Genomic DNA, 16,371 nt, shown 5'->3' with positions numbered 1-16,371 from the left:
CTTTCTTTGTTTTTAAACCCCCTGCCCCAAATAGAACAGTTATTTCTTATATTGCTTCAAAATGGCCACTGCAGGCCTTTTTGAAAAATGTGTACCTATTGAGAGAACCCATCCAGTTTTAACTAGACAGTGCAGAGGGATGGTGAGAGAATGAGAATCTATTTTTACAAATGAAAAGTAGTAAAGCGACCAGCACGGTGCCTTGGAAGTCTGTGGCATCAGTTTTAAGCCACTGACCTCCACAACACAAACCTGGGGGATGATGCTGAGAATCTACCTTTTCAGGCAAAGACCTAGATTATCCTTTAATGAGATCACAGATTTCATTTGGGCATCAAGAAAAGGTCATTTCTGCATTATAACATTTGCCAACTTTAGGACTGGAAACATAGAGGGTGGGGAAGCCTTTTATTTTTCCCCTAAGGGTGGGAAAACAGTTTTCATTACCACTCTTGCTATGCAGTTGTCTTTGTGTGTTCCCTTCCATCTTTTCTTCAAGTTTGCCATATACTACATATGTGTGTGTATAACTCAGGTAGGCCTTGAACTGCTGCAGCTTTGTACTCGTCTCAAAGAATAGTAATAAAGAACAGAGACTCTCCTTCCAGCCCTTAAGTTTCCCTTTCTATGCACCTATTGTCTGATTCCCTGCATCGTCCTGCTTGACCAGTGAAAGTGGAATGGTAAATTGTACCCTTTTTCCAGCTGCTCCAAGTCTGTTGACCCTGTTTCTCTATTCCGAAGCATGCCTTGCAATTAGGTTGTCACACGTAAAGACAGAATATGCAGTGCTGGAGATGCTCTTTCAGGGACTGCCTGTCAAATGTTTCAGGAAGTTTATTTTTCTGAAGTCCAACTTTAGCAAGAAACCTGCACTTAGCTGTTGAAGTGTGACATGACAGACATTGAATTCCTGTGTTTGCTGGGGGAAGGGTGCTTTGAGGTTACTGATACATTCACCTTAATTGACCTCATTCAAGCAAGATTATAAATAAGGGAAACTATACCATCTTTGAGGGTGATTGACAGGCCGTGGCATCTGAAATCCATGTGCATTTTTCGCGGGGGTTTTTGGCTGTTGCGTTTGACACAGATAAATCCAGGGAATGGAAGGTGGGAGGCTGGAAACCTTCATTGTTAAACTGACTACATTTTGTCACCTTTTAACAACATAATTGCTAATTCATATGGGTGCCAACACAGGGGAGTTCTGGCTTGCTTATGCAGAAAAAAATAAAATAAAAGCTGAAGATATACTATGGACACTATGCAGCAAAAGTAAGCACTTTTGAGTCACAATTAGTTCAGCTGCAAAGTTCAGCACCATGTTTAATTTTGTGCCATTAAACTCTGTAGGATTTGTGTTTGTTAAAAACAAATTTTCACAAGGCTGTAGCTGTAGCCTTACTTACCCACATTGTGACTGCTGTACAGTTGTGGATACGTTGTAAAAAGACATGTATCTTCAGTTAGCCTGATATCTAAATTAAATGATGCTGAGACATCTACGGAAATATATGCTGCCTAAAGGTATTACTGGAATGTGCTGTAGTATTAGTACGAGGTTTGCTTTGCAGTGATTCTCCATATGTAACAGTTACCTAGCAAAACTTGCCAGAGCCAAATGTCAATCCCTGCAAGATCAGAATGGAAGTGATAAGATTTTTTAAAAATACAATTGCACGTTCAAGCATCTCTGTAAAACGGAGCTTTAACAGTTCAGCAATATGTTCTCAGAACAAGAATGAGTTTCATGGGTAGTGAAATCAATCCATGATCCCGGGGTAGATTTCAGCATAAACTATCAATATGTAGAAACAAAAACAATTGAATCAATGAAATCGTACGTATGCCTTACATTGAGCCGTCACTGGTCCACCTTGCTTCTTCTTGCCTGTTCAGATTGGTGGCTCCTCACCAGGTCTCAGATGGAGGTCTTTCCTAGCTCTGTGGACTCTTTATGTCAGGGAATGTATGCAGCACATACACACTACAACCGAGCTATGGGCTAGGTAACATTAAACACCCTTTTCCATACTGCAGCTCAAACACGGGCTTTTGACTCCATGTATAAGACACTTGCAGAAGTTGTGCTACTGTCATCTCATGGTTGCTCCTGCACAGTCCCAGTGACATTTGCAGCTGTCACCTACTAAGACTGGAGTGAACATACAGTGACAACTACACTAGCCTCCAGTGGCAATGCTTTCCCTTGTATGGTAAATAATGGCACCATGTTCATTTAACAGAAGATGCGTACATTGCTGGGAGTGTTGTGGGAGCAACCACCAGATAGCCAGCACCACGTCAAGTTATGTATGACACAGGCATCGCAGGATTGGCTGGCCCAGCTATAGGACAAATGGGATACATGCCACAGGATCTTATCCTGCCTAGGACACCCTGGTGTTCTTATTATCATTGCCAGGATACATAACTACTCAGTCCTGGCCAGGACTAGCTGGATTACCAAAGCAACAAAAATGATTGCTTGAGATGGTAAGGGTTGTTGAAGAAGCTGTTTGCAATCCATATGTTGTCCCGTACCACATCACAAGAAGCCAGTTCATATTTTTGGGGGGGAGCAAAGGGGCAAATGCAGTTCACAGCAAATGTACAGGCCCACTTATGGGTATAAAAAGGTAAAGGGACCCCTGATCATTAGGTCCAGTCATGATCAACTCTGGGGTTGAGGTGCTCATCTCGCTTTATTGGCCGAGGGAGCCGGCGTACAGCTTCCAGGTCATGTGGCCAGCATGACTAAGCCACTTCTGGAGAACCAGAGCAGCACACGGAAACGCCATTTATCTTCCCACCAGAGCGGTACCTATTTATATACTTGCACTTTGATGTGCTTTCGAACTGCTAGGCTGGCAGGAGCAGGGACCGAGCAATGGGAGCTCCCCCCGTCGTGGGGATTCGAACCGCCGACCTTCTGATTGGCAAGTCCTAGGCTCTGTGGTTTAACTCACAGCACCACCTGCGTCCCACTCATGGATATATCCATGATCAAAATTTCAGAAAAAGTGGTGCATTTTAGAAAACTTTTTGTGGTTGATTATGTGAGTATGGGGTGCCCACACAGGCCTCCCTAAATAGCTCCCTATCTGCATTTTAATAATCCTGGATGTAGATACTCTCTAGACTTAGTGTGAAGAAGTAGAAGGAAAGAGGCAAATCAATGATGTGCAATGGGTGTGGATCCTAGTAGAGGTAGGAGTTCAAATAATGGAGGGGAAAGGGGTCACCCTTTTTTGCATGCTTGCAGATGGGCAAGGCAGAGTTGGATTGCCATCTCCCATGCCTGGGGGTAGCCTTATTAGTCTCATTGCCCTTGCCTTATTCTGGTTCTCAGTCCACAAAAGAGGAAGAGCTTTTACCTACCTCCCAAGACTGTTGTGAAGATGAGGCTATATCTTTCCTATCTCTGGCTGAGGATAAGCTATGAAAAGCCAATTAGTGGCACTGTCAAGTTTGGCCTGTGAATGGCAAGATGCTAGCCAACAGAAATATGGTCTGAGACTGTGTTCCTAGCCGGAAAGTGAAGCTATAGATTGGGAGACTCCATAAATGGAATGTGACATTTATAGATATTTGGTCATTACTTGGCAGGTGCCTGGTTTTTTGTGTGTCATGAGAAATATTTCAAAATCTGCTTATTATGAGGCTGTTGTAGCTTAGCTTATAGTAGTTTACCCAGAGTTTTGTTACGGCTAATAATTCTGGAACCACTTGGCAGGTTGATGTGTGTGGGGCCAACAGAGATGTGTAATTTCATGTTGCTGTCTTTCCTGCTGATTTTTTCCATCGTAGTTTCTGCTGTGGATTCTGGGCCTTCCTTATGCTAAGTCCAGAGCTTGCTGGAATGGCATGTCTGCTGCAGGAAATGGCAGTCCCAGACCTCCCCTCCTTTCCTGGTGGATATGTACTGTATTTTTCACTTTATAAGACGCACCAGACCACAAGACACAACTTGTTTTTGGAGGAGGAAAACAAGAAAAAATATATTCTGAATCTCAGGAGCCAGAACAGCAAGAGGGATCGCTGCGCAGTGAAAGCAGTAATCCCTCTTGCTGTTCTGGCTTCTGGGATAGCTGCGCAGCCTGCATTCGCTCCATAAGACGCACACACATTTCCCCTTACTTTTTAGGAGGGAAAAAGTGAGTCTTATAGAGCAAAAAATATGGTAGTTTAAAGAGGAACAAATGCGTGACAGCGAGCTCCTTGCTCTCTTCGTTGGCTTCTTTGTACAGTGGTACCTTGGATTAAGAACTTCATTTGTTCTGGAGGTCCGTTCTTAACCTGAGGTACCGCTTTAGCTAATGGGGCCTCTTGCTGCTGCCGTCGTGCAATTTCTGTTCTCATCCTGAAGCAAAGTTCTTAACCCGAGGTACTATTTCTGGGTTAGCGGAGTCTGTAACCTGAAGCATCTGTAACCTGAAGCGTCTGTAACCTGAGGTACCACTGTATAGGGGTGGGGAACCTCATAATTCATCTACTTGCATGTTTACTCCTAGGTAAGTCCAACTGAATTCCATGGGGCTTACCTCTGAGCCAACATCCGGAGCATGGCCCTGTCAGCGTGCAATATTATACCTTAAAAATAAACTAGAAGTTACCGAGGGAGAGAGGCACAGGTTTACTGTCTTCGGTTGCTGCCGTGCATCGTCTACTAATGCCTCATTCTGGCTTAACTGAGAGATCAGAAATCCTGGCCTCCCCTCTTTGCTTTTTAAACGACTTCTGCACTTTGGGGGCTGTGAATAAAAAGACAGTGGCTGTTCCCAGCGCAGTAGGGTGGTTTAGAAGGCAAAGGTCAGCCTTTCTCCAACAAGCAGGCCAGCACACACACAAACACGCTCTGTTGCTCACCTGTGCCAAGTTCCTTTGATACAAGTCAGCATTTTCTTCCCCAAAATGAAGTTAACTCCAGTGACCTGCTGGGTGGTATAAGTGAGTTAACGGAGATATAATTCTTCTCACGTGCTGTTGTTCTTCACAGTTTCCTCTAATTAATGAAAGCGTTTCTGTATCTTCCTTTCTCCTCTTTTCAGTGTGCTGCTCTGGTTGGTGAAGACCAGCCACTTTGCCCAGATCTTCCAGAACTTGACCTCTCTGAATTAGATGTGAATGACTTGGATGCCGACAGCTTTCTGGGAGGACTCAAGTGGTACAGTGACCAATCGGAAATCATTTCCAATCAGTATGCCAATGAATCATCAAACATATTTGAGGTAAGGAAAAGCTGCTCCACGTAAGCATCTTTTTTTAATGACACGGATGACGGTCTTTATCTGCTCTGATTTCTAATGTTTTCAAGCTGCAGTGCTTACAGCTATTTTTCCGATTCCTTGGATATGGCTTCGGATTAGTGGGCGCTAATCCTGTAAAGAAATGGCAAAAATATCAAGATATTTAGGGGCCAGTATCAGTATATCAAATGGCCAAACCAAGGGTCTCAGGGATGACAGTTTGGATTTCTAAAATTCTGGATCACTGGATTGAAGCCCGGGAATAACTCAGGGGTGAAATTTTGTGGCTTAGAACAGAATCTGGCACCTTTTGGCAAAAGGCTGACAAAGTCAGTTGTCAGAGTAGGACAAAAGGGGGAGTTTTCTGACCCTGCTAGTGATAGTATATTGGTTTTGTTTATCTGACTGGTAAAGCACTGGTTGGATGACAACTCTAGGGTGACATGCAGTTCAGGAGTGCTTGAGCTGCAAAGTTTGTTTACAAGGCGGTTCAGTGGGCCTGGGGGTAGCACTGCCTAGATCCTGTCTGCCCCATGAAGTTAACCTGAGCATGAAATTGCAGCACATCCAGCAACACAGTATACAACACTCCTGCTAGCCATTCCCTAACAGCATCCATGTTGACAGCACTGACTCCCACAAATCGTGGAGTGCTGTATTGGCAAAGAAGGAGCAAACACACGTGTGTGGCAAGTGGGCACCCTCTCGCGTTGTCACCGTGCCCCACAGATGCAGTAGGCCTGCGGTGACTTCAAGCACTCGTGCATCTGTGGTGAAGGCAGGAAGAGTACAGAAGTCAATATGCCCTGTGGATCTACACACATTGCCAATCAACACATTTTTGACTGGCCAATGCCCAGATGTAGGACCTAGAAAACTTGTAGTGTTATTGTTAGGAGGCTAGCCAAGGGAACCCATGGACCATTTTCTCCATGATTACCCTCCCTTCCTGTTTTTTATTTTTCCACTGGCAGAGTTGTGCCAGCAGCAGAGTTATGCCAGCATAAAATAATATGGGTAGGAGACCTGGACATACGTAAACCCAAAAGCAAACCAGAGGTAGAGTTGGAGCTGTTAATTTTGAAAGTTCATCACGACCCCCTTTCCCCCACCTTCTGGTGCAACTAGTCATGTGGAAATTTCCCCCACCTTCTTTACAAAAATTGCAACCAGCACCGGAGTAGCATGTTCTATATCATCTGGCAGCGAGATGTGAAATAGACAAATTTTATTTATTTGTTTGAAACACTTTCTGTCCTGCTCTTTGGCCAAAAAGGCTCCCAGAGCAGCTTCCATGCAATTAATAAAAACAAGACAGCCCCTGCCTGCAAGCTTTTCATTTGTATCTTTGTCTTTTAGACTGTAAAAGACACAGGGGGGAGAAGAAAACTGGAAAACTCAGACAGCAGTTCTGGGTTACATAATAGTTCTTATGATCAGCTAGAATGGAAACAGTTTAGGGAGGGGCGGATCCATATGGAACTAGCCTTCCAGGAGATGCAATGGACTGCTGCTGCTTCTCATCTTTCCCCCTGCCGCTGACTGATGGAAGGGCTTCTGCCAGGCCAGGTGAGAAGCCAGATGGAGAAGGTCTTTCAGCAGAGCTAATGGAGTCATCCTGCTTCCATCCGCATACCTCTACAACTAAACAAAGAAAAGCAAGCCTGATATGAACCAATGGAGTTGAGACACTTTTTCGGGGGTGGTGGTGGTGGAAATAAAACAAATTATTATCCCAGGTCAAAGTATTCCCATATCATCCCATGTCATGATACTATTGGCGTATTGCTCATCCAGTGGCATAGTGGTCTCTTCCTGAGCTAGTGTTTTGTTTTGGGGGTATGTTGTGGACCTTTCGTTTTCCTGACGGATTTCAGCCATCCTTTGATCTAATAAGGGACTTTAGTCCCTTTGCCAAATCCCTGGTTGGGGTTACAGGGCTTCCAAAAACCTCTAAGACTTGTCAGAATGGCTTCCCAGAGACTGGCTATATGAGCTCCTGATGGCTTTGGGGGAATTTTGTCAAAGCCTTGCTTGCCCTCTGGAATGCGGAAATGGCTTATTTGGTTGACATGATGTTTTCTAGGGACTCTTTGATGCTGACTAGGGCATCAGTGGAGAAAGACTCAGGTTAATGCAATAGGACAGGACATAGAACCTGCTTTGGAGCTTTCTTTGTCACCCTACCTGCAACATGGTATGTGTTTTCCCACCATTATTGTGCAGGTACAGTGCTGGCCAGTGAAGGCTTTCTGGGTGGTGGTGGGACAACCAATGTGTGCCCTTGGTGGCTTGTTTGCAAAGTGCTTTGCATATTGTTTGCATTTTTACTTTGCATTAATTGCAGATAGGGTTCTGGATGTTCTTGCACGGATCACATTTATGTGTAAAACTTCCAATTTCTGCAGTCTGAGGATGTGGACAGGTTACCTGGTGCATGTTTGCCTCTCCTGGCTGTGGGGTGCTGGCAAGTGGAGGTTGTTTGTGCCTCCTTGAAGAAAGGGGAATTGCCTGTGGCTTTGGGAGTGGTTGTGGCAGGCCCCCTTCAGATTCCACTGATAACCTTTGCCCAGTCTCTGAAGTGTTGTCTTTTGGCAAAATGCTCCAGTGTGTGGCAGCCCAGCTTCAAGCCTTCATTGCTAGCTATGATAATCTAGGATCCCGTATCAGTCTGGTTTACAACCTGTTTGCAACAGATGTTTGCACAATGACTTGCACTGCACTTGGTGGATGTCCTGCACTGTAAGATGATCATGGAATACATCATGGTCCCCTCTATGGCATTCAGTACCATGAACCATGGTATCCTTCTGATCTACCTTGCTGACGTGCAGCTAGGGAGTCTCTCTCTCTCCCTCTCTCCCTCTCTCTCCCTCTCTGTTTTCTGGTCATTTTCTGGTCTCACTTTTCTGGCCCCAGTCAGGTAGAACTCTCTGTCACAAGAGACTAGGGCCCTGCAGGACCTGACATCTTTCCACAGGGCCTGTTCCGCCAGGCTTTTGGTTCAGGCCCAGTCTGACCCCCTTCCTTCTTCTTTCCTCTTTCTATGGGACCCTGTATGTAAGTGGCCTCTTGGCTCCTTCTCGCAGCCTTTCTCAACCTGTGGGTCCCCAGATGTTGTTGAACTACAACTCCCATCACCCCTAGCTAGCAAGGCCAGAGCTCAGGGATGATGGGAGTTGTAGTCCAACAACATCTGGGGACCCACAGGTTGAGAACCGCTGTATCGGCTTACATGGGATCAGCACGGGTGGCCAGGCGTGGTGAACATTTAATATTCCTTACCCCTACGGTTGTGATTCGTGGGTTCCCACCTAATTTTATTTTGATTTTACATGTGATTTTGAACTGTATTTTAATCAATCGTTTGATTTTGTGTTTTTAATGTTTTATATATTTGGTGTTAGCCGCCCTGAGCCTGGTCTTGGCCAGGGAGGGTGGGGTATAAATAAATCTATTATTATTACCATCATCATCATTATTATTATTATGGAGCATAGGTCTTGGAAGGTGGTACTCAAACTGTTGCTCTACCCTGTGGTCATTGCTATAAGGCTTCACCTTGCATCTTTTGCTATTTGACAGCCATGCAGAACCAGCAGGTGAGATAATCTTTTTGGTACCGTTGATGGCACCTAGTTCTATTTCTGCTTTTCATCAAGTACCATGGTGATAGGTAGCAGGTTGCAAATGAGTGTTTGGAATTGGAAGCGGTTTGTTGGATATGGTGAAGAGGTCTTACTGGTTAGGATGCCGGGTGGTCTAGGAACAAGCCCACAGCCTTTCCTAGGTGGGGTTGCATTCTATCAACCTCAGCTAGCATGGGCAATGGCCAGGGATAATAGGACTTGTAGGCCAGAAACTTCGAAAGGGCAATAGATTCCCCACCCTTGTTCTAAAGGAAATATTTATTTGTCCCTCCTACTTAGGTAGGGCTGGGTGAAGAACCCACCTCCCACAAACTTTGCAACCTTTTTTGTGGGCTGTGATGCTGGGGTTCCCTTTGGTTAGTTTTGTTGTTCTTGGGGGAGGCTGTGGACATGGGGAAGTTTGCCCATTGTGATGGGTGGGAAAGGGAGGTGTAGCTATAGTTTCCCTGTATAATATGAACAACCCATATTTTTCCACTGCTGTTCTGGAATCCGCAGGAATAGCGGCAGCTTGCTTTAGCTCCCTTGGTCCTTTAGAAGCACAACTCGGCTACCTTTTGGGAAGCGTTTTGTTCCCCATTCCCAAATTTGTGCCTAATGATACTTTGGCTGTGTGTGTGAGAGAGAGAAGGGGCAGGGAGAGAATGGCAGCTCAACAAGGTGTTCAAGGGAAGAGATGTGTCTGTTCCTGTATTGCTTATTCTGGTTGCCTTCCTGATAAGTTGGTTCCTTTCCTTTGTGACCCAGGAGGCAAGAGGTTGGTGCTGCAGCCTCAGCAATTTTGGGCAACTTGTTCCTCCAGCAAATATTAGGGGGTTGGCAAGCAAATTCCCTTTTGACTAGGGTGCCTAGCTTGTGCCACATTACCATCTCTATGTGCCTAGCTTGTGCCACATTACCATCAACAAAGCTGTTTTTAAGAAATCCCTTATTTATTCAAAATAATTTATATCCTTCCTCCCTCAGGAGTCCAGAGCAGTGTACACTAAACACAGTAAAACTATATAAAAAAACAGTAGCACAACAATAAAACGAAGAGCAGCCAAAATCTCCAGATGGACTCAAACTAATTTAAAAAATGGGGGGTGGGAGTAGGAATGTAACTGACTTTAGCACAAGCACTGAAAGAGACAAATGAATATCCACTGGAGGTGGAGGGGGCACTACTGGAAAGTCCCTCTTGGACATTGTCACCTTATAAATACCTGAAGCCCTTTCAGTGGTTTCCAGACTTCCTAAATTCAGGATGTTGTGCTGTGTGTGTGTGACCAGGACTTGAAGCAAGAAGTCTTTGATCTGATGCTGATGCTTAGCCTAGTGAGCTGAACTGGGACTATATTTTGCTCATCCCTCAAAGCCCTCATTAAATGCTGAGGGAATTGTTGACTTTCTGTTCGGGTTGTGATGAAAATTTGGATTCTTTAGGTAGATCAAAGCAGAAGTGAACCTAGAAGTGGCCCTTCTATGCAAACCTCTGGATTCTGTTGGATCAAAGGTAAAGGACCCCTGGACGGTTAAGTCCAGTCAAAGGCAACTATGGGGTGGTGGCGCTCATCTCACTTTCAGACTAAGGGAGCCGGCGTTTGTCCACAGACAGCTTTCTGGGTCATGTGGACAGCAGGACTAAGCTGTATCTGGCACAACGGAACACCGTGATGGAAACCAGAGCCCACAGAAATACCATTTACCTTCCTGCCGCAACTGTACCTATTTATATACTTGCACTGGTGTACTTTCGAACTGCTAGGTTGGCAGGAGCTGGGACAGAGCAACGGGAGCTCACTCCCTCGCAGGGATTCAAACTGCCGACCTTTCGATTGGCAAGCCCAAGAGGCTCAGTGGTTCAGACCACAGTCTATGCAGGCAGGGTTAATCACATAGTAATGCTCACACCATTTTTTATTGCAGAACAGGGATCACTTGTTTGAGGTTTTGGGACTTGTGTATCCCCCCCCCCCCAGTGCAATCTAACACCACCCTGCGTAGGTTGATATGGGGGGGGGGCAAAGTTTTTTTTAAAAAAAATATTTTTATTAAGTTTTCAAACATAAAACAGAAAAACACATATTACACCAGCATTATACATAAGAAAAAGAAAATAAAAGAAAAAAAGAAACAAAGCTTTTCATAACTTTTTTTATATAACTTATTGGACTTCCTCACATCTCCCTTACCCTGCGTTCTCAGCAATAAAAATTATCAGCAAATTGTTACCTTGTGTCATACCTTATTTTGTACTTCTCAAATGTTAAATTTCTTAGCTTAAAATAATTATTATCAATTAATTGTAACTTAAATTTACCATAAATTTACTGGAACCATATTTTCCTAGATCGCACAATTTCTTAACATTCATACAACTTAAACTGTTTTTGTAAATAGTCTTTAAACTTTTTCCAGTCCTCTTCCATTGTTTCTTCTCCCAAATCTCGGATTCTGCCAGTCATTTCTGCCAGTTCCATGTAGTCCATCAATTGCATCTGCCATTCTTCCAGTGTGGGCAAATCTTGTGTCTTCCAGTACTTTGCAATAAGTATCCTTGCTGCTGTAGTCGCATACATAAAGAAAATTCTATCTTTTTTCACCACTTTCTGGCCGACGATGCCCAAGAGGAAGGCCTCTGGTTTCTTCGTGAAGGTATATTTAAATACCTTTTTTAACTCGTTATAGATCATTTCCCAGAAGGCCTTCACTCTTGGACAGGTCCACCAGAGATGGAAAAATGTTCCTTCAGCCTCCTTACATTTCCAACATTTATTATCAGACAGGTGATATATTTTTGCTAGCTTGACTGGGGTCATGTACCACCTATATATCATTTTCATAATATTCTCCTTCAAGGCATTACTTGCCGTGAATTTTATTCCGGTGGTCCATAACCTTTCCCAGTCCTCAAACATGATGATATGCCCAATATCCTGAGCCCATTTTATCATGGCTGATTTAACTGTCTCATCCTGAGTATTCCATTTAAGCAGCAAGTTATACATTCTCGAAAGTACCTTAGTCTTTGGTTCTAACAGTTCTGTCTCTAATTTCGATTTTTCCACCTGGAATCCTATCTTTTTATCCAAATTGAAAACCTCTTTAAATTGAGCGTAATGTAACCAATCTCGCACCTTATTCTTTAATTTCTCCAAGCTCTGCAGCCTCCAATTGTCTCCGATTTTTTCTATTATTTCCCAATATTTCGGCCAATCGGCCTCCAATTTGAGTCTCTTCCGGGCCTTAGCCTCCATTGGTGATAACCATCTCAGAGTTTTATTTTCCAATAAGTTTTTTTTTCTTTTTAAAGCAACCCAGCACTGCTGCTCTGATCAAATTTGCATTGCTGCTTCAAAGCTAAAAGTGCAACGAAAACCTTTGGGAGGCACAATCATAGATGGCTTGCATTGTAATGCACTTTGGCACCTTGGATAAGCCGACTGGTCCCACACGGCTCCCATCCGTTCTCCCAGAGCATCAGCTCTCCAAAAGCAAACAGCATGCCTTTGGGACGCCCCCCCCCACAGCCCCTGCTTCCCTTCTCCTCTTTGCCAGTCAGCTATAAAGTTCCCACTTTGCGTCCTTCTCCATGCCAAGCTCTCAAGCGCCTCCTTGGGATGGGAGCTCTGTCCAGAAGCTCATTGCTGCTGGTAGAGTGCAATTGGATTTACTTCCCCGTAAGTGTGATTACAGTTTCAGACTTAATCTTCTTCTAACGATTAAGAGTCTGGCCAAAGAACCTTTTTTTTTCTTACTGTTGAGCAGGGGAAAGGTTCAGCGGTTCCCAAAAGGAATTGGGTGTGTATGCTAAATCGAGCAGCCAAAATGAAGTGACGTGTGTCTTCTTGACCACCAGGTTTACGCTCTAGCACCTTGTGACGTACACTGCCACTGTTTTGCCAGCTTTTCTTTTAAATTAAGGTACAATTAAGCCTTGTCATTTCATTAGAGAAATTTATAGAGATGGATGTATGCAGTAGCTATGCAAGCTACTGCTGTTCGTGTCTTTGAACAGAGGTGCATATTCTGTATTCTCACACTTGGAAGATTTAGATTGCGGGAGTGGGGGAATCAAAATGCTTCAAAGCTCCTAAATATTTTTTTATTTTTTATTTTTTATAATATTTTATTAGGTTTTATCAATAGAAAAGTTTAGAAAAATACAAAAAACGAAAAAAATACAAAATTACAAAATACAAAAATACATACATCAAACACAAAGATAGAAAAAGAAAAAACACATATAAAAGAAAAACAAAAATTCCCTCTTTCTTAGTTTCTCATCTTTAGTTAACTTATTTTCCTGACTTCCTCGCGTCTCCCATTTTTGTATCCCTTTTAGAAATTGGTTCAGCAAATTCTTGTCCTATTAGTTTATCTATTATTGATCCCATCTTACATTTTACCTTGTTGCTAGAACCCCTTCATTTCATTTCAATGACATCAGCATTCAAAAAATTTTGATTTTATTTTTTAAAAATACTTCTGCATATTTGAAAGAGGGATTTACCTTGACATGCTTCTAAATGGAGGGAATCTTATATTTTAAAAATTAGGTCCGATTTTAAATTTACATAAATACCATGTAAACATTATCTGTCTCAAACTTAATGCCATCAAAAATACCAATACACCTGTTACAAGACAGTGTCCAGTTTTGTTTGAAAATCATATTGGCTGCATTGTAATTGTTCCTACCTAGTAGTTTTGTGCATGACTATTATCTTCCATAACTTCTTTTTGAAAATATGCACAAATAAAAGTATTTGATGGATCAGCTTACCTCAGGTGTGCATCTTTGTTTAGCCATAGAACATGACCACCTTTTTGTAAAAAAACAACAACAAAAACACTAGCAAGAATATAACAGAATATTCTTTCTCTGTAACACCATAAGTAGCTAATGGCCAAGAGGGGAGTCCACTATAGAAATGAAAAACAGTATTTTAAAATGTTTGCCATTGTACAAAACAACAATATATGAAATATTGATAAATGCAGGTCATACAATATCTGGCCATGTAATTGCATAATGGCAAACAACATTCTAAGTTGGCCTCTGACATTGTAGGGAGCCGAGTCTTGTTATTTATTGATGATCTATTTATTTTATTTATTTAACAAATTTATGTACTACTTGGTGGTAGAGAAAACCTCAAAGCAGTTTACAAGGAAGATAAAACCACGAAATAATCACTAAACGTTTTACAACCATAATTTAAAACATACCAGAGGTTAGAACGGTAATAGAAAATATACTGAAACAAATTAAAATTCCTACAGACTCTCTGGGTAAGCTTGTCTAAATAAGAATGTCTTCAGCAGGCACTGAAAAGAGTACAGTGAAGGCACCTGCCTGATACCAATTTTAACGTTTAACCTCATATTGATGATCATGATAATACACACCGCCTACAGTCTGAAGTGCTTGACTTGCAGCAACTGATACGTTGTGCAAGTCTGCTGATCCTACATTTTGGTTCCAAGAGTGGAATTTGCCTGTTAAAATGTGGAGAGTTCACATTTTTTTCTGCACAATGTGTGGGTTTGTTGAGCTGTAGCTGTTTCTGTCCAGTGTGGATTGCGAAATATTGCTTGAAGCACTGGTAGATGCTTTGCATCCTATTTGAGGCAAAACAAGCACACATTCTTCTTGGCCTTTGTGCAGGTAACTTCAGAGCCAACAGTTTATGCGTTCCTGCCTCTCACCTCTGAATTTGTGACCAGACAGGATTAGTTTGATCTGACATGGATATTGGAGAAACAGGATGATATTCCTCTAGAAGGACACTGACAAACTGGAACGTGTCCAGAGGAGGGCAACCAGAATGGTCAAAGGCCTGGAAACGATGCCTTATGAGGAACGGCTAAGGGAGCTGGGCATGTTTAGCCTGGAGAAAAGGAGGTTAAGGGGTGATATGATAGCCATGTTCAAATATATAAAAGGATGTCACATAGAGGAGGGAGAAAGGTTGTTTCCTGCTGCTCCAGAGAAGCGGACACGGAGCAATGGATCCAAACTACAAGAAAGAAGATTCCACCTAAACATTAGGAAGAACTTCCTGACAGTAAGAGCTGTTCGACAGTGGAATTTGCTGCCAAGGAGTGTGGTGGAGTCTCCTGCTTTGGAGGTCTTTAAGCAGAGGCTTGACAACCATATGTCAGGAGTGCTCTGATGGTGTTTCCTGCTTGGCAGGGGGTTGGACTCGATGGCCCTTGTGGTCTCTTCCAACTCTATGATTCTATGATTCTAGATTCTGGCCACTTGCTCTAAGGTTTCTCAAAGCTTTGATGCTTAGTTAACTTTTGGAGGACTGAAGGAAGGAAAATAAGTCAACAGCTCTCTTAAAACACAATTTATGTATGGCTGCCAGTGATGCTGAAAGTTAGACTTCCCCCTCCGATCTTCACAATTTCCCTCCATGTTTCCTTTGTCTTAACACTTTCACTGTACAGTAGTACCTCAGGTTACTTACGCTTCAGGTTACAGACTCCACTAACCCAGAAATAGCACCTCAGGGTAAGAACGTTGCTTCAGGATGAGAACAGAAAATCATGCTCTGGCGGTGCGGCAGCAGCAGGAGGCCCCATTAACTAAAGTGGTGCATCAGGTTAAGAACAGTTTCAGGTTAAGAACGGACCTCCAGAATGAATTAAGTTCTTAACCCAAGGTACCACGGTACTGACTCCCTGTTGCTACACAGCTTCAAAAAAAGGTAAAAAAAGGTAAAGGTAAAGGACCCCTGGATGGTTAAGTCCAATCAAAGGTGACTATGGGGTTTCAGCGCTCATCTTGCTTTCAGGCTGAGGGAGCTGGTGTTTGTCCACAGACAGCTTCCCAGGTCATATGGACAGCAGGACTAAACTGCTTCTGGTGCAACGGAAGCCAGAGTGCACGAAAACGCCATTTACCTTCCCACCGCAGCAGTGCCCATTTATCTACTTGCACTGGTGTGCTTTCGAACTGCTAGGTTGGCAGAAGCTGGGACAGAGCAACGGGAGCTCACCCCGTCACGGGGATTCAAACTGCCGACCTTCTGATCGGCAAGTCCAAGAGGCTCAGTGATCTAGACCACAGCGCCACCTGCTTCCCTCTATACAACCAAGTGCTGGATTATTCCTCCATGCTGCTTTCAAGAGAGATTTTGCCACAAGGTTCCACCTTTGTTAAATTTCATGTTCTTTTCCTGCATATTGAATAAATACCTCAGGTTTTATAGTTGAACCAGAGCTGGCCCAAGACACCTTGCTGCTTAAGGCAGGGAATCCACTCCCCTGTCCCCCAGGCCTTTGGGAATTGGGGTATTCTGCAATGGTAATTGTGCATATGGAATGAGGGAGGGGACCTGCAGCAATAAATGACGAGTAGTCTCTTATGTACCACAATTTATAACTGGCAATATCTGTCTGATCAGAGCTAAATTGTGTATTGTGGCTCAGCCCCACCCCCTCATCCATTTTCATGGCAAAATAATATACAGTGG

The 16,371-nt window shown here is 43.3% G+C and overlaps 1 protein-coding gene across 10 annotated transcripts in view; it reads left to right on the top strand.

Moving 5' to 3' along the window:
• Positions 1 to 16,371, top strand: part of PPARGC1A (PPARG coactivator 1 alpha) — a 651,951-nt gene that overhangs the window by 534,951 nt on the left and 100,629 nt on the right. For all 10 annotated transcript variants that reach the window (XR_014516001.1, XR_014516002.1, XR_014516003.1 and 7 more), the window contains one exon: positions 5,055 to 5,234. Coding sequence is in view for 5 of the 10 variants with exons in the window: in XM_083460443.1 (XP_083316569.1) it covers positions 5,055 to 5,234 (180 nt within the window). In the remaining 5 variants the exon portion in view is untranslated. The remainder of the gene's footprint in view (positions 1 to 5,054; positions 5,235 to 16,371) is intronic.

The sequence above is a fragment of the Podarcis liolepis genome (assembly GCF_965112155.1).
Source record: "Podarcis liolepis genome assembly, chromosome: 9".
NCBI lineage: Eukaryota > Metazoa > Chordata > Lepidosauria > Squamata > Lacertidae > Podarcis > Podarcis liolepis.
The sequence above is the reverse complement of the archived record's forward strand: the minus strand, read 5'-3'. Positions and strand labels throughout refer to the sequence as shown.